This window comes from Carex rostrata, chromosome 33 (assembly GCF_964058835.1).
Source record: "Carex rostrata chromosome 33, lpCarRost1.2, whole genome shotgun sequence".
Lineage (NCBI taxonomy): Eukaryota > Viridiplantae > Streptophyta > Magnoliopsida > Poales > Cyperaceae > Carex > Carex rostrata.
The window spans coordinates 3,222,459-3,248,949 of NC_135950.1; the positions used below are offsets into that span (position 1 = coordinate 3,222,459).

At 33.6% G+C, this 26,491-nt stretch overlaps 6 protein-coding genes across 6 annotated transcripts; 2 read left to right on the forward strand and 4 right to left on the reverse strand.

Moving 5' to 3' along the window:
• Positions 1–2,436: 2,436 nt before the first annotated feature.
• Positions 2,437–3,519, reverse strand: LOC144548364 (uncharacterized). Its single transcript, XM_078297032.1, has one exon. It carries the CDS (start codon positions 3,517–3,519, stop codon positions 2,437–2,439), a length of 1,083 nt encoding a protein of 360 aa, XP_078153158.1.
• Positions 3,520–5,976: 2,457 nt separating this feature from the next.
• Positions 5,977–7,032, reverse strand: LOC144548365 (uncharacterized). The gene has a single exon (XM_078297033.1). It carries the CDS (start codon positions 7,030–7,032, stop codon positions 5,977–5,979), a length of 1,056 nt encoding a protein of 351 aa, XP_078153159.1.
• A 3,684-nt stretch (positions 7,033–10,716) lies between these two features.
• LOC144548366 (putative F-box protein At1g44080) lies at positions 10,717–11,793 on the reverse strand. Its single transcript, XM_078297034.1, has one exon. It carries the CDS (start codon positions 11,791–11,793, stop codon positions 10,717–10,719), a length of 1,077 nt encoding a protein of 358 aa, XP_078153160.1.
• Positions 11,794–12,998: 1,205 nt separating this feature from the next.
• LOC144548368 (uncharacterized) lies at positions 12,999–14,850 on the forward strand. The gene is made up of 4 exons (XM_078297035.1): positions 12,999–13,056; positions 13,164–14,061; positions 14,144–14,776; positions 14,839–14,850. Exons 1-4 carry the CDS (start codon positions 13,031–13,033, stop codon positions 14,848–14,850), a joined length of 1,569 nt encoding a protein of 522 aa, XP_078153161.1. The 5' UTR covers positions 12,999–13,030.
• Positions 14,851–14,885: 35 nt separating this feature from the next.
• LOC144548369 (uncharacterized) lies at positions 14,886–15,845 on the forward strand. Its single transcript, XM_078297036.1, has 2 exons — positions 14,886–15,717; positions 15,806–15,845. Exons 1-2 carry the CDS (start codon positions 15,119–15,121, stop codon positions 15,843–15,845), a joined length of 639 nt encoding a protein of 212 aa, XP_078153162.1. The 5' UTR covers positions 14,886–15,118.
• Positions 15,846–25,068: 9,223 nt separating this feature from the next.
• On the reverse strand, positions 25,069–26,148 carry LOC144548370 (putative F-box protein At1g44080). Its single transcript, XM_078297037.1, has one exon. The coding sequence runs from the start codon at positions 26,146–26,148 to the stop codon at positions 25,069–25,071; it is 1,080 nt and encodes a 359-aa protein (XP_078153163.1).
• Between the last annotated feature and the right edge of the window lie 343 nt (positions 26,149–26,491).

Sequence of the window (26,491 nt, forward strand, 5' to 3'; positions counted from 1 at the left end):
TGTTAAGAGCCCTAATCAATCTTACTTGCTCCAATTTGACTTGGCCAAATCTTATTTGCTCCTGTTGACCACACTGTGATTCTTCTAATCATCAACTGTTGCCACTTTGAGGGTAGGGGGCAACTTGCCATCCTACTTTTTGATTAATAAGAAAGTTTTTTACAGGAACTGTTGCCACTTTGAAATATCTGAACATGAGTTTAATTAGCCAGCAGCCCAGCTATTTCTAATAGATTATCTTCCTCTCTTTCAGTCATTTCTAGATCAAAGAAATTTTGCCTAGACTTCAAATTTCAGAACATAAATGCACTTAATGCACATATGCACACAACGATGAAGCATGTGCCAACTGCTAATATCAAGTGCAACAAAAAAAAAACCCACTGAAAATAGCCCAAGATTTATGAGATATATCACCATGCAAATACTAGCATTTAAGGTTGTAAGTGCACCCATACGAACAAAAATGCAAATGAGGATGCTAATAAAAGCGTTGTTAACAAAATGCAAAGAAAGATAATTTGGCATTTAGGAAAACCAAGAACAATAACCCAGTTATCAGCTTTTCATACAATACCTGCCACTGGTGATATGTACAACAAAACAATTATAAAATATAATATGATACACAGAGAATCATAAATGATGTAGATTACAGGATTAATATTATAAGTACCAGTACTTACACTATATGATGTAGTTTAGGTCGTACCAGTACATACAGTATATGTACCAGTACTTACACTATTACAACTGAAACCTCTTTCTAAAAGTAGACAAGAAAATTCAGAAAAAAGAAAAAAAAAAGAAAAACAAAAACAAAACCAAGGGTTTTAGTTAAAGGGAAATTGAGCTATTTTCCTCTTCCTCCTTTGTCAGACCTAAACTTTTCTAGCACTCAAAAAGTCAATGAAATCTGTTATCAGTTACTCTCATTGGAAGCAGAGCTAAATTAAGAAGAAGAAAAAAAAAATGTTTTTCCATACAAAGAAGACAATTACATAAAGAATCTGATGTTTGACTGTTCTAATTCTGCATAGAAATAATGACATATAATATGATATAATTAGGCATAAAGGATATTGTTTCAAGAGTAGGGTTAAAATGCACCATTGATTTTGTACCTCAACCATATTTCACATCTCTATTTCTTTTTACAAAGTTCAAACAGTCGATCCGAACCGTTCATCTTGTTCTACATATTAAAATGTGCTTAGAGACCACATTTTATATTTTTTAAAATTTTTTTACTATTTATTTAGATAGGTACAAAATCACTGTTTTTGGATGGTCCAGATGCAGTGATTTTGTACCTATCTAAATAAATAGTAAAAAAATTCCAAAAAATATAAAATTTGGTGTCTAAGCACATTTTAATATGTAGAACAAGATGAACGGTTCGGATCGACTGTTTGAACTTTGTAAACGGAAATAGAAATGTGGGATATGATTGGGGCACAAAACCAATGGTGCATTTTAACCCTTCCCTTGTTTCAAATAGCAGTAAGCAAATTGGAAAAAAATATATATATATTGTTCTAAATAATGACTGTTCTAATTCTAAGCAAGACAAGGACCAGGGATATGCGATAATCACATAATAGAACCTTTAATGTGAAAGTTTTGCAATCAGGTCCTTAGTTTAGGCCCAACAAAATTAAGGCACCTGAAAAGGTGGCTTAATTTAGGCCACAGCCAATCTAACTTTAGGCTTACGCCTAGTTAAGCCAGCCTATTTAATGATTGTTTGGTGGAATAACTGAGGCCTACACCTCTTATTCTATGGTTTATTCCATGACCAGGTACATTTTCTGTATGGAGAACTCTTGACTGCAGTTTCTTAGAAGAGCTGGATCAATAAGTACTAAACATAAATTGAAAATGGATAAATTTCAGCACACCAAATTCCTCTGTTTCACACTAAAGATAGACATTGAACACTATTTTAAATAAATTGGTCAAATATGATCAATAGTAGTCATTTCTTACTTTTCAATTAAATCAAGAATAACCACCAAAGTTTTTAAATGGCTTATTAGAAATAAAAAAATTTAATATCTTATAATTATACATTGTTGTCATTTCTATATATAATCTGATTTATGCATAAACGGTTCATGCATTCAGGAACACAACCCCGCGCTATGTCCATAAATTAGCATCCAATAAATTTAATAAGACAATAACAAATAGAAGCTTAACTAGTCAAAAGTACACTAAAATTGTATTAATATTAATATAAAACCTACAATGATATTCCTGACACATCATTACCTTACATTAAACAACTCTTGAGTTCAGAATAAGAGGACTAAAACATACTCAAAAGCTAAAAAAACCACATCAGGCCCTAAGAGAAAGGGAAAGTAATGTCAGAAGAAGCAGCCAACAGGACTAATGTCATCTTTTTCACAACTATCTTAAAAAGCATTGATGTCACATATGGGTTAAAGTAGGCATAAACCAACTAATCTCATCTTTTTCACCGAAAGGGGTATTGATAACCGTTGTTACACCATTCCCCATGTCATGCATATTAAGATAGTTGTGACCAAAATCAAAATCTAATAGATTAATTGTGAAGTAGATGCAGTTCCCTTTGAACCCAGCACAATCACTCGTTCTGAGACATAAACCGCGCGAACGACGACCCTGATGAATTTGAAGGAACAATATTCGGTCTCCAATGCTGCTAAGCTTGACCCAACAAGGATTCCCTTTTCCATTGCCAAATTCGAGACGGTGAATATAAAATTTAAAATCCGTATACCAATAGGAACGTCTATGACAAATGGCCAAAATCTCTCCACAAGACTCGACAAGGTAAGGACCAGCAAAGTAACCCCGTGCCATATTTTCATGTTCGGGTGGTGGTATGACATAGAGCTCTTTATGGGCACTAACATCCATAATTTTTAAAATCCCAGTACAACATTCAACCATGAAAAGCAAACCCTTAAAATAGTAAGGCCAGTATTGACCCTTGCATCTAGGTCCAATGATGTCCCACCTGTCATCACCGGGTTTACAACGAACGGATGTTTCATTCTCAAAGAAAAGCAAATAGTCGCCAATTTGAAAATTCAAAGTATTATACCAAGAAAACTTGGATGCAAAGTTAAATGAGTTAGAATCATGCAGAACAGGGAGAGAAACCTCTCTATTGTTAAGGGGATTCAGCAAAGAGAAGCTATTGGCATTATTAGCCTGGCCAGTGAGCAAGTAGCCACCAACACATCCAAAGAAGAAATTAATAGAGGGGCAGTGAGTACGGATGGTGTATAATTTGTTAAAAGCAATTGAGTAGAATTCCAAATCGGGCCCCCTGCTGTTCCTCAAGAGCCAAGGAAATTGTAGAGGCAGGTCGGAGACAGGGGAAAAGAAATGCCACGGCTTGCAAACTGCTCGGAATCGGACGAAATCACAGATCTCGGAGAGCTTTTCCTGGATGAGAGGGATATGTTCCGGCAGAAGATCTACCCAGTTCCGTTCAATCACCTCCTCTTCCTCCTTCTCCATTGCACTATGGCACCTCGAGGTGGAAGCGAAAGGGTTGAGAATGAGGTTGCTGGAAGTTGTTTTAATATTTTGGATCAGATCTGTGAAAAAAAAAAAAAAAAATTTCTTTTTGAGTAAGGCAGGAGATGAGCTTTGGGGTGGGCTGAGAAATTGCTTTCTCGGTGTAGGCTTTATATAGGACATAAATTAGGGTTCCATGGTGCAGCAATATCAACTCTCCATTTCCGTTTTTGTCCAGTTTTTCTATTTATATTTTCCTCCTTATATTTTCAACAGCTTCATCGGAGAACGTACAGAAAATTGCTCTTTAATTGGAAAAATTAATTATAAAGAAGGGGGAAGTAATAAACCGAAACACAATTATGACAAATTCACAACTAATCAAACAATATATATATATATATATATATATATATATATATATATGCTGTTTATGAGTATAAATTACAAAGTAAACCTTTTTATAACTTCTCTATAAATAAATAGATTCTATATATGTTAGATGCAACTTAAATTGGGCAGTGTTATTTTGAGCACAAAATTTAAATTCCAATATTCAGATCGGAGAAATATTTTCTCTCTTTTATACAAACTTTGCTCGCAATAAATTATCTCTATAATAGATTATCACAATAAAGGACATTTTAGGTACTAGCTATACAAGTGGTCAGTCTTGTAATCTATGGAAACATAAATAATGAATGCAATCATTTTGATCACAAAATAAATTAATTTTTTATCTTAAAAAATAATATATTAGCATTAGAATACAATAAAAAAAAATTTCCTTGAAAATGGAATTATCTATAATCATTCACAAATGAAATATTTAGAAAATTAGGAACCATTTAATTAACTTCTAAAAATAAGTCAATGACACCTCAAATGAGAAAAGTTCCAAAATTTAACATGTTGTATTTATTTTTATAATTTTAATTATGCAAATTTGAACAAACAAAATTTGACCATCGATCTTCATTGTTATTCAATTTTTTTTTGGTTGAATCAAATAGGAAAAAAATTTGTTCTACCAAGATTTTTTGACTAAACAATTTTAATATATTATGTATCTCCACAGCCATTTGATTGAACGGTTATAATTTCTGGATGTAGTATATATATATCGCTTTCTATTTAGGTTGTATTTGCATTTCTAGGAATTAGTTAAGGTTAATAGATGCCACAACCCCTTCAAACCTACTTTTTTATTTGTAGCATAAGAATTTTATTTTTTTTTATAATGAGCCCACCTCTCATATAGTAACATCATAAATGTACCATAGAATTAATATGCAACAAAAGAAAAGCATTTTTTTTTTCTTTTGCTGTAGTTGACATAGATTGTATAAAATAAATTGAGGCAGTTGGAAACTTGGAAACGATGCGAAAACTTGAATAAGAATAAATCGAAGTTTGCTGAAAACTGACAAGCAAGAGAGAGAGATTTGATATTTCCATGTAAATATTGATTTGAAATTTGAAAATAACTCCTAGCATTAATTAGTTTTAATACTTTTTTGAAGCTCACCTACTCAAATTAATGTCTTTAAAACCCCACATACTCTCTATATTTCAAATAGATCTCCACCTGTATTTTTATTGTATATTTTTGTGGCCTAATACATATATGCATTTGTATTTATCTTCAAAACTAATTGCTTAATATATCAAATAGGTTTTCCTGTACCAAATATCTTCAAATTAAAATTATGTATAATACACACATCATACCAACAAGCACCCACACTAATAATTGATTCTAAGCAAGACAGCAAGGACCGGTACTCATACCTCCTTTGACAAGGGATATGCGATAATTACATAATTGAAGAGGTAGCTTAATTTAGGCCAAACCCAGACTAACTTTAAGCCAGCCTAGTTAATGCCTAAACCTCCTATTCCATGGTTTATTCCATGACCAGTTATATTTTCTGTATGGAGAACTCTTAACTACACAACATTCTGATAGACATTGAACACTATTTTAAATAAATTGTTCAAATGTGATCAAAAGTAGTCATTTCTTACTTTTCAATTAAATCAAGAATAACCACCAAAGTTTTTAATTGGCTTATTGGAAATAAAAATTTAATATCTTATAATTATACATTGTTGTCATTTTTATATATAATCTGATTTATGCATAAACTGGTTCATTCATTCAGGAACACAACCCCACGCTATGTCCATAAATTAGTATCGAATAAATTTAATAAGAAGCCAATCACAAATAGAAGCTTAACTAGTCAAAAACACACTAAAATTCTATTAATTTTAATATAAAATCTACAATGATATTCCTGACACTTACAAATTGAGAATTGAGAGTATATCTATACTCAACAGCTAAACAAACCGCATCGGGCCCTAAGATTAAAAGAGAAAGGGAAAGTAATGTCAGAAGAAGCAGCCAACTGGACCAAGTTCTCTCTACAATTATCTTAAAATGCATTGATGTCACATTTGGGTTAAAGTAGGCATAAACCAAGTAATGTAGTCTTCTTGACCGAAAGGGGTATTGATACCTGTTGTTTCACCATTCCCCATGTCATACATATTGACCACATTAAAGTGACCAGCACAAAATGTGAAGTAGATGCAGTTCCCTTTGAACCCAGCAAAATCACTTGCTCTGAGACATAAACCACGTGAACCATGACTCAGATGAATTTCAAGGAACAATATTCGGTCTCCAATGCTGCTAAGTTTGACCCAGCAAGGATTTCCTTTTCCATTGCCAAATTCGAGACGGTGAATATAAAATTTAAAATCCGTATACTGATAGGAATGACTATGACAAATGGCCAAAATCTCTCCACAAGACTCGACAAGGTAACCCTGTGCCATATTTTCATGTTCGGGTGGTGATATGACATAGAGCTCTTTATGGACACTAACATCCATAATTTTTATAATCCCAGTATAACGTTCAACCATCAAAAGCAAACCCTTAAAATAATAAGGGCAGTATTGACCCTTGCATCTAGGTCCAATGATGTCCCACCTGTCATCACCGGGTTTACAACGAACGGATATTTCATTCTTAAAGAAAAGCAAATAGTCACCAATTTGAAAACTCAAACTATTATACGAAGAAAAATTGGCTGCAAAGTTAAATGAGTTAGAATCATGTAGAACAGGGAGAGAAACCTCTCTATTGTTAAGGGGATTCAGCAAAGAGAAGCTATCGGCATTATTAGCCTGGCCAGTGAGCAAGTAGCCACCAACACATCCAAAGAAGAACTTAATAGAGGGGCAGTGAGTACGGATGGTGTATAATTTGTTAAAAGCAATTGAGTAGAATTCCAAATCAGGCCCCCTGCTGTTCCTCAAGAGCCAAGGAAATTGTAGAGGCAGGTCGGAGACAGGGGAAAAGAAACGCCACGGCTTGGAAACAGCTCGGAATTTGACAAAATCACAGACCTCGGAGAGCTTTTCCTGGATGAGAGGGATATGTTCTGGCAGAAGATCTGCCCAGTTCCTTTCAATCACCTCCTCTTCCTCCTTCTCCATTGCACTATGGCACCTCGAGGTGGAAGCGAAAGGGTTGAGAATGAGGTTGCTGGAAGGTGTTTTAATATTTTGGATCAGATCTGTGAAAAAGGAAAAGAGAAGAAAATTTTATTTTTGAGCAAGGCAGGAGATGAGAAATTGCTTTCTCGGTGGAGGCTTTATATAGGATATAAATTAGGGTTCCATGGTGCAGCAATATCAACTCTCCATTTCCGCTTTTGTCCAGTTTTTCTCTTTATATTTTCCTTCTTATATTTTCTCTTCATACTCTTTTGATATATTTTCCTCATATTTTCAACAGCTTCATCGAAGAACGTACAGAAAAATGCTCTTTGGAAAAATTAATTATAAAGAAGGGGGGAGTAATAAACCAAAACACAATTATGACAAATTCACAACTAATCAAACAATATATATATATATATATATATATATATATATATATATATATATATATATATATATATATGGTGTTTATGAATATAAATTACAAAGTAAACCTTTTTATAACTTCTCTATAAATAAATAGATTCTATATTATGTTAGATGCAACTTAAATTGGGCAGTGTTATTTTGAGCACAAAATTTAAATTCCAATATTCAGATCTGAGAAATATTTTCTCTCTTTAATACAAACTTTGCTCGCAATAAATTATCTCTATAATAGATTATCGCAATAAAGGACATTTTAGGTATTAGCTATACAAGTGGTCAGTCTTGTAATCTATGGAAACATAAATAATGAATGCAATCATTTTGATCACAAAATAAATTATTTTTTTATCTTAAAAAATAATATATTAGCATTAGAATACAATAAAAAAATCTCCTTGAAAATGGAATTATCTATAATCATTCACAAATGAAATATTTAGAAAATTAGAAAATATTTAATTAAGTTCTAAAAATAAGTCAATGACACCTCAAATGAAAAAAGTTCCAAAATTTAACATGTTGTATTTATTTTTATAATTTTAATTACAAAAATTTGAACAAACAAAATTTGACCATCGATCTTTATTGTTATTCAATTTTTTTTTGGTTGAATCAAATCGGAAAAAAATTTGTTCTACCAAGATTTTTTGACTAAACAATTTTAATATATTATGTATCTCCACAGCCATTTGATTGAACGGTTATAATTTCTGGATGTAGTAATATATATATCGCTTTCTATTTAGGTTGTATTTGCATTTCTAGGAATTAGTTAAGGTTAATGAATGCCACTACCCCTTCAAACCTACTTTTTTATTTGTAGCATAAGAATTTTTTTTTTTTTTTTATAATGAGCCCACCTCTCATATAGTACCATCATAAATGGACCCAATATGCTGATCTGTCTTAACGAATCGGCTAACGACCCCTTCCAGTTCTGCTCAGTTGAAACGCCTCATGCACGAATAACTTTCTACACGGATGTTTAATTGAAAGACCGTGTATGAATACTTTTTTACACGATGTTTAATTAAATATCCATGTAGAAAGGTATAGAGAGCTACACAGATTTTTGATTAAATGTCCGTGTAGAAATGTATTCACAACACCTACAATTAAGACATCGTGATCATTCATTACCTATCGGACGGCTCAGAACTTGATATTTACTAATTAGATAATACATGTGCAACAAATATTTTAAAAATATTCAAAAAAAAAAAAATTATTTATATCTTCTATAACCAAATCATAGTTATAATTGTCCATCTTATAGACTTTTATCATTATTTGCCCCTCCATATTTAACAAGTATATACGAACCGTTCATTTTCACGTGAGAAATCAACGGTGGATCTGCAATGAAATCATTCCAAATATGTTTTAAAATGATCAAGGGAAAAAATGGAATGTAACCAACATAAAAATTCGGAAGTTTTATTTTGTCTGAGCTTCGATCTAACGTGAAGTGTTCATAACCCTTCGATGTTTCGATATTCCGTCGGCTTGATGGATAGGTAAATAAAAATAAATTTTCATCAAAATTTGCTGCAGGAATATATATGCAGTGCTCTTTGATTTTAACAGTTCCGATTGACCAACAAACAGACAACGTGTTTGTGTGCGCCTTCATTAACTCACAAAGCAAGAGTACATGTTTTATAAAGATTCTCGGTGTATTTATTTCTGATTGAATTGATCTGGATTCTAATTAAATGGTTAAGATCCAAATAAAAATTAGTTTGTATAAGGATTCACTTTGTTGTCACATTTTTTTCTCTATTTATAATTTTAACTTTCAATTTCAAATGTAATATATGTTGTATTTATCTCTTATAGTAGTAGTAATTTTTTTTTGAACTTCAAAATATAGCTAACATTTTTTTTTCACTACCATATTTATATGTATCTCTTATAGTAATAGTTGCCCCATAGGTGGTACTGACATCTTGAAGTTAGACAATATATCCTCAACTGATAAATGAAAGAATGAGTCTCAGGACGCCAGTGCTCAGTATAGAGAAGCAATTTTATTTTTGAGCAAGGAAGGAGATGAGCTTTGGGGTGGGCTGAGAAATTGCTTTCTCGGTGTACGCTTTATATAGGACATAAATTAGGTTCCATGGACAGGAATACCAACCAACAGAAGAAAAAAATTTGATTTCTTTTTCGTTCTGTACTTTGACCTAGATTATAGTAGAGAATAAATGGAGCACTTGGAAGTTGGAACGATGCATGCAAAAACTTAAAAATAATAATTAATGAGAGATACTTGTGGAATTAATGCCTTTAAAACCCCCACATACTCTCTATATTTCAAATATATCTCCGCCTGTATTTTTATTATATTTTTGTGGCTTAATACATATATGCATTTGTATTTATCTTCAAAACTAATTGCTTAATATACCAAATAGGTTTTCCTGTACCAAATATCTTCAAATTAAAATTATGTATAATACACACATCATACCAACAAGGACCGGTACTCATACCTCCTTTGACAAGGGATATGCGATAATTACATAATTGAAGAGGTAGCTTAATTTAGGCCAAAGCCAGTCTAACTTTAGGTTTACGCCTAATTAAGTCAGCCTAGTTAATGCTTGTTTGGTGGAATTAATAAGTGAGTCCTAAACCACCTATTCCATGGTTTATTCCATGACCAGTTATATTTTCTGTATGGAGAACTCTTAACTGCACAACATTCTGATAGACATTGAGCACTATTTTAAATAAATTGTTCAAATATGATCAAAAGTAGTCATTTCTTACTTTTCAATTAAATCTAGAATAACCACCAAAGTTTTTAAATGGCTTATTGGAAATAAAAAATTTAATATCTTATAATTATACATTGTTGTCATTTTTATATATAATCTCATTTATGCATAAACTGGTTCATGCATTCAGGAACACAACCCCATGCTATGTCCATAAATTAGTATCCAATAAATTTAATAAGGAGCCAATCACAAATAGAAGCTTAACCAGTCAAAAACACACTAAAATTCTATTAATTTTAATATAAAATCTACAATGATATTCCTGACACATCATTAAGCAACTCTTGAGTTCAGAATATAAGAGAACTAACAATTACAAATTGAGAATTGAGAGTATATCTATACTCAAAAGCTAAAAAAAACGCATCAGGCCCTAAGATTGAAAGAGAAAGGGAAAGTAATGTCAGAAGATGCAGCCAACTAGACAAAGTTTCCTCTACAATTATCTTAAAATGAATTGATGTCACATATGGGTTAAAGTAGGCATAAACCAAGTAATGTAGTCTTCTTGACCGAAAGGGGTATTGATACCCGTTGTTTCACCATTCCCCATGTCATACATATTGACCACACTAAAGTGACCAGCTGATTGATTAAATGTGAAGTAGATGCAGTTCCCTTTGAACCCAGCAAAATCACTCGCTCTGAGACATAAACCATGTGAACCCCAACTCAGATTAATTTGAAGGAATAATATTCGGTCTCCAATGCTGCTAAGCTTGACCCAACAAGGATTCCCTTTTCCATTGCCAAATTCAAGACGGTGAATATAAAATTTAAAATCCGTACACCAATAGGAATGACTATGAAAAATGGCCAAAATCTCTCCACAAGACTCGACAAGGTAAGGACCTACATAGTAACTCTGTGCCGTAATTTCATATTTGGGTGGTGGTATGAGATAGAGCTCTTTATGGGCACTAACATCCATAATTTTTAAAATCCCAGTACAACATTCAACCATGAAAAGCAAACCCTTAAAATAGTAAGGCCAGTATTGACCCTTGCATCTAGGTCCAATGATGTCCCACCTATCATCACCGGGTTTACAACGAACGGATGTTTCATTCTCAAAGAAAAGCAAATAGTCGCCAATTTGAAAATTCAAAGTATTATACCAAGAAAACTTGGATGCAAAGTTAGATGAGTAAGAATCATGTAGAACAGGGAGAGAAACCTCTCTATTGTTAAGGGGATTCAGCAAAGAGAAGCTATCGGCATTATTAGCCTGGCCAATGAGCAAGTAGCCACCAACACATCCAAAGAAGAACTTAACAGAGGGGCAGCGAGTACGGATGGTGTATAATTTGTTGAAAGCAATTGAGTAGAATTCCAGATCGGGCCCCTTGCTTTGCCTGAAGAGCCAAGGAAATTGTGGAGGCAGGTCGGAGATAGAGGAAAAGAAACGCCACGGCTTGCAAACTGCTCGGAATCGAACAAAATCACAGATGTCGGGGAGCTTTTCCTGGATGAGAGGGAAATGTTCTGGCAGAAGATCTGCCCATTTCCTTTCAATCACCTCCTCTTCCTCCTTCTCCATTGCACTATGGTACCTCTAGGTGGAAGCGAAAGGGTTGAGAATGAGGTTGCTGGAAGGTGTTTTAATATTTTGGATCAGATCTGTGACAAAGAAAAAGAGAAGAAAATTTTATTTTTGAGCAAGGCAGGAGATGAGAAATTGCTTTCTTGGTGGAGGCTTTATATAGGATATAAATTAGGGTTCCATGGTGGAGCAATATCAACTCTCCATTTCTGCTTTTGTCCAGTTTTTCTCTTTATATTTTCCTTCTTATATTTTCTCTTTATACTCTTTGTATATTAATTATAAAGAAGGGGAAATAATAAACCAAAACACAATTATGACAAATTCACAACTAATCAAACAATATATATATATAGGGAAAATTTTTTTTTTGCCACCCCAAAACTTGGAAAATACCAAATTGCCACCCCAAAACTCAAAATTTCTTATTTGCCACTCTAAAATCATCAAATTTACAAAATTACCACTTTTATACATCTGATATACAAATTTAATTAAAATTATACTGAAAAGTGTTATATCAAAAACGTATTTTTGTATTTCCAACTTTACCCCTCATTTTTCATTTGAACACAGGAAATTAGAAATGGATCTGTCCAGTACCTACCCTTCTCCCCAGTGTCATTACCCCTTTCGCCTCTTTCACCGTTCCCTTCGCCTAACCCCAAAAAAACAAACGAAACCCTAGAGTCGGAGGAAGGCTGGAGATCATACTGGTACGCCATCCAAGAGCAATTGTTATTCTTTTTTAGATGAACTAGTCCGTCTGGATCGATCGACTAGTCCGTCTCAATTAGTTAATAACCGTAAACCTCAATTGTTATTTTTGTTTGTTAATACCCTTAATGATATACATTTTGGTACTTTCTGGAAACTATGGCAACTAACTCAATGTCGAATAGACGAACAGTGTATTCCAATTACCATACCTTTTTTAAATGGGTTTTCTGAACTATGTTATTTTTTAAATGGAAACCATACCTTTGCAATAAGAATAACTTTCAAAATAAAATGTGAATAATAAATATACACATATATAACCTAAATACGGGATATGAAAATTACTTCTTAATGACAATATTTCCCAGAAATACTAACTGAACTATGTTATTTTTATGCAAGAACAGATTCTGACGAGACCTTGGGGAGCTACCGATACTTAGTGACACTTGTTTCCTGCTAGCCTACGCTATCATGTGCATACTTTAGGGAGGGCATTGGAGGTGTGAATAAGATGGACAAGTCATGGATTCCCAGTGGGTAAGATTTTTATTTCAATTTGAATGCATGTTGCATGATTTCTATTTTAATTTGAATGAATGTTTCATTAGTGCTTAATCTAACATTATTTCTACAATTCTGTATAGGTGTGACCCAGAAACTGCATTTAGGATAGAGGTTAAGATTGAAGGATTCTTCATGAAGCAAATTGACGGTCGTAAGGATTATGTCAAGGGAAAGACATTAAAATGGGTGGTGGATTCGGATAGATTCTCTTTGTGTGATTTGAGGAGTGATTTATTTGACGATCTATGTTGGGGGAGTTGTCAAACACCAAAGATATGGATGTTTGATAAAAATGATGGTAGAGAAGTGGAAGTAGTGTCTGAGTCACAAATACCAGAGATGTTTAGGATGTTCCAAAATGAAAGAAAAATCTCACTTCTTACAGTAATTTGTGATTTGGATGGAAGCTCGAAATGTAGTGGTACGAATTTCACTTATCCATGCACTCCATCCCAACCATCACCAACCATAGCACTTGGTAGTCAAAGTCATATAGGGAGCTCTCAGGGATGTAATATGTCAGGTCAACCTGATCAATCTGATAACCTTGACGAATATGTGGGATTCAATGAGGAAAGCCTGTATAGTTCCGATATTGAGGGTGATCTTGCTCATGAGGGTGCTAACCATGCTATCGATGGGGTACACATTGATCCAGAAGAGGATAATGTGGACGAGGAACCAACAGTAGAGGCTGAGGCTATTGAGGATAATGTGCACGAGGAGCCAGCGGTAGATGATGTTGTGCAGTGTGAACCTATCATTGGATTTGACCCTGAAAAGGCTAGAATAGATGTTAATGCGTTATTTCCCGATGTTAATGCCTTCAGAAAGGCATTAAGGCATTTTGCCATTAAAAATGAGTTTGAAGTCCATACACTGAAGTCGGATAAGAAAAGGTTCATAGGAAGGTGCAAACATCCTGATTGTCCTTGGAGAATTCGTGCTTCTATACTCCAAGATAACAAAACCTTCATGGTATGCATGCAAAATTTAGGTATATTTATGTGTAATTCAAATTCATGGTATGCATGCAAAATTTAAAATTTTATAACTGCAGGTGAAGTTATTACCAGATGAACATACATGTCCATCCACTACCATGGTTGACGGGAAGATGGCTTCTAAGTCTTGGGTTTCTGATAGGGTGGGCGATTGGTTACGAAAGCATCCCTCGGCTGGAGCAAAGGAAGTAAAGAATAAGTTAGAGGATGAGTTCCATGTCAAGGTGACTTACAGAAAAGCTTGGTTGGGAAGGCAAGGTGCTATTGATCAAATCCACGGGAAGTGGGAGGAGAGCTTCCAATTGCTGTACAATTTTAAGGCGGAGTTGGAGAAGAGATGTCCCGGTAGCATTGTTGAGGTAGATTGCAAAAGTGATGGTAATAAGATGTTTTTTAGTAAGATTTTTGTGGCTCTAAAACCTTGCATAGACGGGTTTGTACAAGGTTGTAGACCATATTTAGGGGTTGATTCGACTCATTTGACGGGCAAGTGGAAGGGACAACTAGCAGCTGCTGCCGGTATTGATGGGCATAATTGGTTGTTCCCAGTTGCATATGCAGTTTTTGATACAGAAACTACAGAGAATTGGACGTGGTTTATGAGTCAGTTGAGGAATGCAATAGGAACTCTGCCAGGGTTGGCTATCTCTTCAGATGCATGCAAGGGATTAGCAGCTACTATTGCAACTGTATTTCCTGATTCGGAGCATAGGGAATGCATGAGGCATCTGATGGAGAACTTCAAAAAAAGGTACCGTGGTGATGTCTTCACTACTCATATGTGGCCTGCAGCGAAGGCGTACACCATAGAAAAGTGTCAGCACCATTTGAGTGAGATTGCAAGCGTATCACCCGAGGCTATTGCATATCTTGAGAAGAATCACAAGCAACTATGGTGTAGAAGTAAGTTCTCGGAGCTATCAAAGTGTGAGTATGTCAATAATAACATATCAGAGAGCTTCAATAGTTGGATAAAAGACTTGAAGGATTTGCATATCGTTGATCTCGTTGATCAGATTAGGCAACGATTAATGGTGACATTTGACAAGAGAAGGATTGTTGGTGCTAAGCTGCAAGGTGTGATTCTCCCAAATGTGATCAAGCAATTGAATGTAAAAAGCAGGAATGTCGGCAAAGTGAGCATTAGTAGAGGTGGTGATAAGTGTGCAGAAGTGAGTGGAATAGACTCAGATGGCAATGCTTGGAGGCATGCGGTGGAGTTGGATAGAAAAGAGTGCACTTGTAGAGAGTGGCAAATCAGTGGAGCACCATGCATTCATGCTATTGCATTTATTTGCTCACTTCGAGGAGCCCGTCTTGAGGATTATGTACACGACTATTATTCACTTCACAGATTCAAAGTTGCATATGCCGGTGTGATAAGACCCATGACCGACAAATCACAATGGATCAAGCATGATCCGGGGTTCACGGTTCATCCACCCAAGACGAAGAGACCACCCGGGAGGCCTAGAAAAGAAAGGATCCATGGTTGTCTTGAGAATATTTCAAAAAAACGACACCAATGTAAGAGATGCAAGCAATATGGCCACCAAGAAAGAACATGCAAAGCTCCACTTCCCGGTGATACAGAAGACGCCTCCAATTCTGGACCAAGCACCAACAAGAGGTATTGTTGCATTATTTTTGGTTTCTGAGTTTATTATGTCAATCCACTTTTCAAATAAATAATAAGCTTGATGTTTTCTTATGAGCAGGAAGAGAACAAAAAAGACTCGGATGGCTTCAGAGGGTTGAGAACATATCATTAAGGTAGCACCGTTTCTGGAATTTTTTTGAGGTTTACGGTTTATAGTCTTGTGGGCTTAAAGGTAGCACCATTTCTGAAGCAATATCAAAATTTTAATTTTCAAGATTAGTAGCAAGACAAAAAATTTTAATTTTCTGAGTTTGTTTACAGGAATGTCATGAAGCCATAATCAGACTATGCGAAGGATGCCAGGCCTCCAATAATTTGACTTATTATTAGTTAGCTGAGAATTTTTGTGTTGATTGCCTTGGTTGGGTGTGCACTGGCAATATTTTGAATGTAGCGTTTGCGTTATTTTTATTTTTTATGATGTAATGTTGAATTTGGGTTGTTAATTAAATTCTATTCGAAGAGAAGGATTGTTGTTGCAAATTAAGGGATCGGACAATTCCTATTTACAAAGGCAGGTCAGGCAGGAATTATCCACAAATTTTATAACAGCAACCGAAATGCATTCAAAATATCCAACTACTGAATACAAATAAATTAAAACATCCAAATTTAACATAACCCTAAAATATCTAACATAACTCTAAAATTCTAACATTCAAACATCAACGCTACTTGCATACCATTACAATTAAAACACCGATCATTACAAAGACAATGATAGCAACGAGAAATTTGATTTGCTCCACTAATTTAACAAGGCGAGAGTTGTGTTCTTTCCATTCTCCCATCTCAACATCATATCGAGCTTCATTTCTACGAACGTCTGATACCACATGGTCCACATCACTCCGTTGTTTCACAATTCCTAATTCGCGAAGAAATTCCTCGTACTCCTCCTCCCACATGAAGAAATTGCAACTATGATTCCACTGCAATTACAAAAAAAAGTAAAAGTTCATTATCTATAATTCAAAAAGGGAAAGTTCATTATCTGCAATTACAATACTTAATCTAAATAAAATTTGCTAAAATTACATACCGTTGTGTTTTTTTGGCACTTATAAAACACTTTGTTTCGATTCGACGAAGTTTGGCTCACGAGCTTGATCACTTTATGGCCACAGTTGGGGCATGGTACCATCGGAGAGGAGCGGCTTGGCTGGACCGAAGTTGTGGAGATCTCTGAGGACGTCGAGTGATTTCTCTTATATGCATGTCCTTCCATGTATCCCATGTACTTGGACTTTAACTACATGCAATGAGTAAGAAAAGAACCAGTGCAATGATGTATTTTTCTTTGAAACACCAAGCAAAGTTTAGACTTGCTCTTAGTACTGGACTGTTACAGAAACACATTTATGAGGCTTTAGACCAAAGTTACACTTTAGCATCTTCTAGTTAGCAATCTAAACTATACAAAATTGTATCATCATTAACAATGATGAAGAGGAAATTCTAACATTAAAGCTTACTAGTTAACAAATTAAGAGGGTGTTTACTTCAATTTAGCTACTAAAATTATCTTACCTAAATTATGAAAAAAAGAATAACTACAGCATCTGCATTACTGGTAACACTTTTGTTCTATAAAAACATTATACCAGATTATTAGTGATATAACTCTACTACAAGATGTGAATACGAAAAAGAAATAAAGTAAACTACCTAGTCAGTACACTGCTTCACAAAATGAACCTAATTAGTACTCTGTTCATAGGGCTCTTGCTAGAATGGTGAAATTGCTAATTTGCCATAGTTACAAATTCGGATGGTTTTCACAAACAACAAAAATGGTCTAGTTCATAGGGCTGATTGAAACAAAAACAAAAATAGTGTAGTTGAAGAAAAGTACTAAATTTTGGGCGAAAAAATTCATACGGCCTTCACGCGATTTGCTTCACATGATTTCGTGTAGTTGAAGCAATAATAACTTTGAATGCTCCGCCTTAACGCGATTTGCTTCACGCGATTTGCTTCACGCGATTTCGCCTCCGACGAGAGGGAAAGGGTAATGTGCGAAGACCTCCAGCCTCCTCCGACTCTAGGGTTCCGTTTGTGTTTTTGGGGTTAGGCGAAGGGAACGGTGAAAGAGAGAAAGAGGCGAAGTGTACTGGAGAGAGGCGAAGGCAACTCCAGTATTCCGATGGTGAGGTTGATATGGGTTTGTGAAGGGAATGGTGGACGGAGGAATAGTGGAATAGAGAGAGGCGAAAGGGGTAATGACACTGGGGAGAAGGGTAGGTACTGGACAGATCCATTTCTAATTTCCTGTGTTCAAATGAAAAATGAGGGGTAAAGTTGGAAATACAAAAATACATTTTTGATATAACACTTTTCAGTATAATTTTAATTAAATTTGTATATCAGATGTATAAAAGTGGTAATTTTGTAAATTTGATGATTTTAGAGTGGCAAATAAGAAATTTTGAGTTTTGGGGTGGCAATTTGGTATTTTCCAAGTTTTGGGGTGGCAAAAAAAAAAATTTCCCATATATATATGGTGTTTATGAATATAAATTACAAAGTAAACCTTTTTATAACTTCTCTATAAATAAATAGATTGTATATATTATGTTAGATGCAACTTAAATTGGGCAGTGTTATTTTGTGCAACAAATTTTATTCCAATATTCAGATCTGAGAAATATTTTCTCTCTTTTATACAAACTTTGCCCGCAATAAATTATCTCTATAATATTTGTTAATTGATTAATTATGCAATTAATAAAGGACATTTTAGGTATTAGCTATACAAGTGGTCAGTCTTGTAATTTATGGAAACATAAATAATGAATGCAATCATTTTGATCACAAAATAAATTATTCTTTTTATCTTAAAAAGTAATATATTAGCATTAGAATACAATAAAAAATCTCCTTGAAAAAGGAATTGTCTAGTCATTCACAAATTTGAACATAAAAAATTTGACTATCTTTATTGTTATTCAATTTTTTTTTTTTGTTGAATCAAATAGGAAAAAATTTGTTCTAGCAAGATTTGTTTACTAAACAATTATAATTTATTATGTATCTCCACAGCCATTTGATTGCTTTCTATTAATTTAGGTTGTATTTTCATTTCTAGGAATTAGTCAAAAGGTTAATGAATGCCACTATCCCTTCAAACCTACTTTTTTATTTGTAGCATAAGAATTTTACTTTTTTATCATATAGTAACATCATAAATATTGTACCATAGAATTAATATGCAACAGAAGAAAAGTTTTTTTTTTCTTTCTTTTTTCTTTTTCTGTAGTTGACATAGATTGTACAAAATAAATTGAGGCAATTAGAAACTTGGAAACGATACGAAAACTTGAATAAGAATAAATCGAAGTTAGCAGAAAATTAAACTGACAAGTGAGAGAGAAAGATTTGACATTTCCAAGTAAATATTGATTTGAAAATTTGAAAATAACTCCTAGCATTAATTAGTTTTAATATTTTTTTGAAGTATCACTACGTTCTCTGAAGAAGCTCACCTACGGCCAAATTAATGTCTTTAAAACCCCACATACTCTCTATATTTAGATATCCGCCTGTATTTTTATTGTATTTTTGTGGCTTAATTAATACATATATGCATTTGTATTTATCTTCAAAATTAATTGCTTAATGTACCAAATAGGTTTTCCAGTACCAAATATCTTCAAATTAAAATTATGTATAATAACACACATCATACCAACAAACACCCCCACTAATAAGTGATTCTAAGCAAGACAAGGACTGGTACTCGTACCTTCTTTGACAAGGGATATGCGATAATTACATAATTGAAGAGGTAGCTTAATTTAGGCCAAAGCCAGTCTAACTTTAGGCTTACGCCTAATTAATCCAGCCTAGTTAATGCTTGTTTGGTGGAATTAATAAGTGAGTCCTAAACCTAGTTTATGAGAGCTAATAATTTTTTGAGAGCTATACTGAGGGCAACTTTTTCAATTTAAAAACATGTACATCTTTGTGCTATACTGAGGGAAACTTTTTTAATTTTGAGAGCTAATAATTTTTTTTTCTCTAAATACCTATTTTATCCCTCCACCTTCTCTCTCATCATTTAATAAAAAATAATAATAAAGGAAATAACTTAAAAGTCATTCCTTTTGTTCCTTCCGTAATGTGAAACTCAACGTCCCCAACAGATCTCTCTCTCTCTCTGCGCTGACTGTTTCCTCCTTTCTTCGAGTCCTGTCCTACCTATGCCGCCTATCTCCTCTCTTCTCCTTGCATTGTGTTTGTGAAAAAAAAAATACTTGTGCAGTATTTTTGATTGAATTGAAACAGTATACCAGTATGCTTAGATTGATATTACTTATTTCATTATTTAATTTTACACAAAGATGTACATGTTTTTAACTTGATATGGCGATTTGCCAGAAAAATGTATGATATATAGATGCATACAAAGAAAGAGAGAAAAGAAGAAGGAAAAAGAAAGAAAATGCAATAAGAATAGTTCATTTCAATGTATGAAACATCAAAGTATACATTAAACTTAAACAATAAGATCTGGTAGCGATTCTGGCATGGAAGCTTGCACAGGGGGTACTGCCACTCAGTGATATTCTACATGAAAAAATGGGTAAGGGTGACCCCTTGTGGACATGAAGCAGAAGATATAAACATGGTTCCGAAAATCGGCCGATTCCGAGTTGACTCGGCCGAGTCGACTCGGAATCGGCGGCGTCCGAGCCGAGTTTTACCCGATTCTCGCGCCCGTGCGAGTTTTTCGGCAAAACTCGGATGAACAGTGCCGGAATCGGCCGATTTTCCGATTTTCCGGCCGAGTTACACCGATTCAAGCCGAGTTGAGCTGATTTGAGCCGATTTCATTTCAAAAAATTCCGATTTCCAACTAACCTGGATTGTGCTCTGCCGTAGGAGGAGATGAGTCCCTGGAGGAGAAGGCTGAAGACCGGCTGAGGAGAAGTTTCATGGAGATCGCTGGAGAGAAGTTTCATGGAGTCGCTTCCTGTTTCTTGCGCGAACGGGGCGAACGGGAGAGAAGGGAAAAAGAGAAGGATAGCGCAGGGGGGCAGTATTATTTGAGCTTTGAGATTTGTGCATAACTTATTTGAACGGTTTTGATTTTTCAACAAGTCACGCAAAATATGAGATATCTCAGACCGATTTTTTTAAAAATACCCAAAAACATAATTATTTTATTAAAAATAACCAGATTTTGGATGAAATTTTAAAAATACCCAGGCCGCAGAAAAAATTTGCGCCCCGAAATTTTTTTTTTTTTTTTTTTTTGTTAGAATTTTTTATTCCGAGCGCAGATTTTTTCTGCGGCCCGGATTTTTTTTTTTTTTTTTTTTTTTTTTTTTTTTTTTTTTTTTTTTTAGAGTTTGGAGAAAAAAATCCATCATGTATATATATGTATATGTATATGTATATGTATATGTATATGCATATGTATATGTATATGTATATGTCTATGTATATGTATGTATGTGTATGTGTATATGTGTATATGTGTATATATGTATATGTATAATATATGTATATGTAGGCTGTGGCTAATTTGCTGCCGGCGGTGCTGCCACTGTTTTTTCTATTTTTTGATGTTCAAATGACAAATCTAAACCGTTAGATGTTTAATCTATATTATAATCTACTTGGAGACCAAATTTTACATTTTTTGGAATTTTTTTACTATATATTAAGCTGGTTTGAAAACCGCTGATTTCAATGCTGCAGAAATTTACTGAAATCAGCGGTTTTCAAACCAGCTTAATATATAGTAAAAAAATTCCAAAAAATATAAAATTTGGTCTCCAAGTAGATTATAATATAGATTAAACATCTAACGGTTTGGATTTGTTGTTTGGACATCACACGGCTAAATATAGCCCCGGCAGCACCTCTGCCGAAATGCTGCCAGCAGCAATTTAGACAGACCCGTATATGTATATGTATATAATATTTATGTTTATGTATATGTATATAATATTTATGTTTATGTATATGTAGATGTATATGTATATTTTTTTTTAATTTTTTTTTTAGAGTTTGGAGAGAAAATATCCATGATCTGATTTTTTTTAATAATATATGTGTATGTATATATAATATAATATGTGTATAATATATGTATATGTATATATGTGTATATAATATATGTATATATGTGTATATATGTGTATACATATACATAAACATAAATATTATATACATATACATATACATATACATATACATATACATAAACATAAATATTATATACATATACATAAATATTATATACATATATATGTATATATATATGTATATTTATATATACATATATTTGTATATTTATATATACATACATATACATATACATATATATACATATACATATACATATACATATACATATACATATTTGTATATTTATATATACATACATATACATATACATATACATATACATATACATATACATATACATATACATATACATATACATATACATATACATATACATATACATATACATATACATATACATATACATATATATACATATACATATACATATACATATACATATACATACACATACACATACACATACACACACATATACATATACATACACACACATATACATATACATACACATACATATATATACATATACATATACATAATGGATTTTTTTTTCTCGAAACTCTAAAAAAAAAAAAAAAAAATCCGGGCCGCAGAAAAAATCTGCGCTCGGAATAAAAAATTCTAAAAAAAAAAAAAAAAAAAAAAATTTTCGGGGCGCAAATTTTTTCTGCGGTCCGGAATAAAAATTCCGGAGCGCAGAAAAAATCTGCGGCCTGGATATTTTTAAAATTCCGTCCAAAACCTGGTTATTATTAATAAAATAATTATTTTTTGGGGTATTTTTTAAAAAATCGGATCTCAGAGGATGAGAATTCGGTGCCGGACCCGAAATTTTTATTCAAATGGGTTTAAATCCCTTCCTTTCATCAATTCAAAAATCAAAGTGTGGGATGAGTTCAAGATTCGTGTTGGGTTTAAATCCAATGGTCCAAGCAATCCAAAACTTAATATGTATTCATTTAATTTATTAAAAATCTGTTTTCGTCCAAATTTCGAATCGAAGATTCGTAACAATTTATAATGTCGTACGAGTATTATTACGTGTTTATAATTTGATTTTTAGATCCGACTAATTAAATTTAAAGTAGTATATATATATATATATATATATACACATATAATTACCAAATCAATTTATAATTCCTAATTTAATTACTCTTAGTTAGAATTCAATTATTTATTTATTTACATGATTTGATTTATTTCCTTTCTTAGTTTCACGATTGTAACGAATTTTAGATTTACCGAATATTTACACTTTATTTATGGTGCTATATTTTATCTTATGTTTTTAACCTCCAATTTTTAATGTACGAATTTGATTCGTTTATATTTCTAAATTTTAGATTCATTTTATGTTACTCAAATAAATCTAATTGTTCATTAATCTAATAAAAAAATTAATTAGACGAAATAATCAACTTAATAATTAAATCATGTTTTAAAATTTTGGAATATAACACTTAATTAACATAGTTTTTTTGCAAATTATTTTTATCAATTTTTTCCTATTTTTTGGCTACAAAACAAGGGTTCTGCCAAAAAAACCCGAGTTACTGATCCGATTCTTCCGATTCCGGCCGATTCATCCGATTCTGACTCGGCGGTCAAAAATCCGATTCCGATCCCGATTCCGAGTTTCAGAACCTTGGATATAAATCACCTAGTATTTGCATGCCTCTTTGCAAGAATGTGCTAGTTTAGAGGTCCATTGTTACAAAATTTCTTACAGGCAATCACCTAGCATGGAGTTCAACCGACCCTTGAGACTTTCAACATGTATTTGTCCCAAATTGCCAGTGAGACCATGATTGCAAGTTTACTGGTATCAAGAAATCAGCAGGCTACTAGGTTCACTCGTATTATGTATTTGCCTACGGGTCTTAAATTGTAAAAATAAAAAGTTGTTTTCATCTTTCATACTGCACTCATTGTCTCATTCCCGCTGATAATCTTTTCATTTTTGTCTAAGTATTTCGTACATGCTTTTCATTCAAAGTCAAAGGAGTATTTTAAAATCAGTGAGGATATTGCTCTTCATTTGAAGAAGAGAATGATTTTTCATTTTTTATGTTGCTATTTTAAGTCACCTACTTTTGTCCGACATAACTGCAATACTTTTTCAGTGGCTGGTATAATTATTGGCCTTATTTATTAGAGGAGGGTTCAAATGCCTCCGTGTTTTTGTGCCTCCATCATGCCTCCATCTCCCTCCATCATTTTCAAAGTTCAAACAGTCGATCCGAACCGCTCAAACTAAACTCCATACTAAAATATGTTTGGAGACCAAATTTTATATTTTTAGGAATTTTTTTACTATTTTTTTAGATAGGTAGAAAAATACTATTTTTAGATGGTTCAGATTTACTGATTTTGTATCTATCTAAAAAAATAGTAAAAAAATTCCTAAAAATATAAAATTTGATCTCCAAACATATTTTAGTATGGAGGTTAGGTTGAGCGGTTCGGATCGACTGTTTGAATTTTGAAAATGATGGAGGGAGATGGAGGCATGATGGAGGCACCAAAACATGGAGGCATTTGAACCCTCCTCTATTTATTATTAATCACCTGAAAGATTTTTCTCACTTTCTTTATTAGCTGTGTTTCTTAATTAATTAATGAGAGAGTGTGTGAGGGCATAATAGGTACTTATGGAGAAAGTTTTCTCTTAACTCTCAATATTTCAATTTGTGCCCTTAGAATAGCACTCCCCTTTCTATATGGAGAACTCTTAACTGCACAACATTCTGATAGACATTGAACACTATTTTAAATAAATTGGTCAAATATGATCAATAGTAGACATATCTTACTTTTAAGTCAAGAATAACCACCAAAGTTTGTAAATGGCTTATTAGAAATAAAAAATTTAATATCTTATAATTATACATTGTTGTCATTTTTATATATAATCTGATTTATGCATAAACTGGTTCATGCATTCAGGAACACAACCCCATGCTATGTCCATAAATTAGTATCCAATAAATTTAATAAGGAGCCAATCACAAATAGAAGCTTCACTAGTCAAAAACACAATAAAATTATATTAATATTAATATAAAATCTACACCCTGACACATCATTACCTTACATTAAGCAACTCTGAAGTTCAGAATGAGAGGACTTATACGCACAAATAAGAGGAATGTAATGTCAGAAGAAGCAGCCAACTGGATCAAGTTTCCTCTACAATTATCTTAAAATGCATTGATGTCACATTTGGGTTAAAGTAGGCATAAACCAACTAACGTCATCTTTTTCACCGAAAGGGGTATCGATAACCGTTGTTTCATCATTCGCCATGTCATACATATTGACCACATTAAAGTTATCAGAATTAAATCTTGATCGAGTAAATGTGAAGTAGATGCAGTTCCCTTTGAACCCAGCAAAATCACTTGCTCTGAGACATAAACCAAGAGAACAACGATCCAAAACATTAATTTGAAGGAACAATATTCGGTCTCCAATGCTACTAAGCTTGGCCCAACAAGGATTCCCTTTTCCATTGCCAAATTCGAGATGATGAATATGAAATTTAAAATCCGTAAACCCAAAGGAATGACTATGACAAATGGCCAAAATCTCTCCACAAGACTCGACAAGAAAAGGAACTACAGAGTAACCCCATACCATATTTTCTTGTTCGGGTGGTGGTATGACATAGAGCTCTTTATGTGCACTAACATCCATAATTTTTATAATCCCAGTACGACATTCAACCATGAAAAGCAAACCCTTAAAATAGTAAGGCCAGTATTGACCCTTGCATCTAGGTCCAATGATGTCCCACCTATCATCACCGGGTTTACAACGAACAGATATTTCATTATCAAATATAAGCAAATAGTCGCCATTTTGAAAATTCGGAGGATTGTACCAAGAAAACTTGTATTCAATGTCAGAATCATGTAGAACAGGGAGAGAAACCTCTCTATTGTTAAGGGGATTCAGCAAAGAGAAGCTATCGGCATTATTAGCCTGGCCAGTGAGCAAGTATCCACCAACACATCCAAAGAAGAACTTAATAGAGGGGCAGTGAGTACGGATGGTGTATAATTTGTTAAAAGCAATTGAGTAGAATTCCAAATCGGGCCCCCTGCTGTTCCTCAAGAGCCAAGGAAATTGTAGAGGCAGGTTGGAGACAGGGGAAAAGAAATGCCACGGCTTGCAAACAGCTCGGAATCGGACGAAATCACAGATCTCGGAGAGCTTTTCCTGGATGAGAGGGATATGTTCCGGCAGAAGATCTACCCAGTTCCGTTCAATCACCTCCTCTTCCTCCTTTTCCATTGCTCTATGGCACCTCGAGGTGGAAGCGAAAGGGTTGAGAATGAGGTTGCTGGAATTAAGGTGTTTTAATATTTTGGATCAGATCTGTGAAAAAGAAAAAGAGAAGAAAATTTTATTTTTGAGCAAGGCAGGAGATGAGAAATTGCTTTCTGTGGAGGCTTTATATAGGATATAAATTAGGGTTCCATGGTGGAGCAATATCAACTCTCCATTTCCGCTTTTGTCCAGTTTTTCTCTTTATATTTTCCTTCTTATATTTTCTCTTCATACTCTTTTGATATATTTTCCTCCTTATATTTTCAACAGCTTCATCGGATAACGTACAGAAAAATGCTCTTTGGAA

Coding starts and splice junctions, on each gene's coding strand:
- LOC144548370 (XM_078297037.1), bottom strand. CDS start 26,148: ATGGAAAAGGAGGAAGAGGAGGTGATTGAACGGAACTGGGTAGATCTT.
- LOC144548369 (XM_078297036.1), top strand. CDS start 15,119: ATGGTGACATTTGACAAGAGAAGGATTGTTGGTGCTAAGCTGCAAGGT. Junction 15,718..15,805: donor GGACCAAGCACCAACAAGAG/GTATTGTTGCAT, acceptor TCTTATGAGCAG/GAAGAGAACAAAAAAGACTC.
- LOC144548364 (XM_078297032.1), bottom strand. CDS start 3,519: ATGGAGAAGGAGGAAGAGGAGGTGATTGAACGGAACTGGGTAGATCTT.
- LOC144548366 (XM_078297034.1), bottom strand. CDS start 11,793: ATGGAGAAGGAGGAAGAGGAGGTGATTGAAAGGAAATGGGCAGATCTT.
- LOC144548365 (XM_078297033.1), bottom strand. CDS start 7,032: ATGGAGAAGGAGGAAGAGGAGGTGATTGAAAGGAACTGGGCAGATCTT.
- LOC144548368 (XM_078297035.1), top strand. CDS start 13,031: ATGGACAAGTCATGGATTCCCAGTGG. Junction 13,057..13,163: donor AAGTCATGGATTCCCAGTGG/GTAAGATTTTTA, acceptor AATTCTGTATAG/GTGTGACCCAGAAACTGCAT. Junction 14,062..14,143: donor AAGATAACAAAACCTTCATG/GTATGCATGCAA, acceptor TTATAACTGCAG/GTGAAGTTATTACCAGATGA.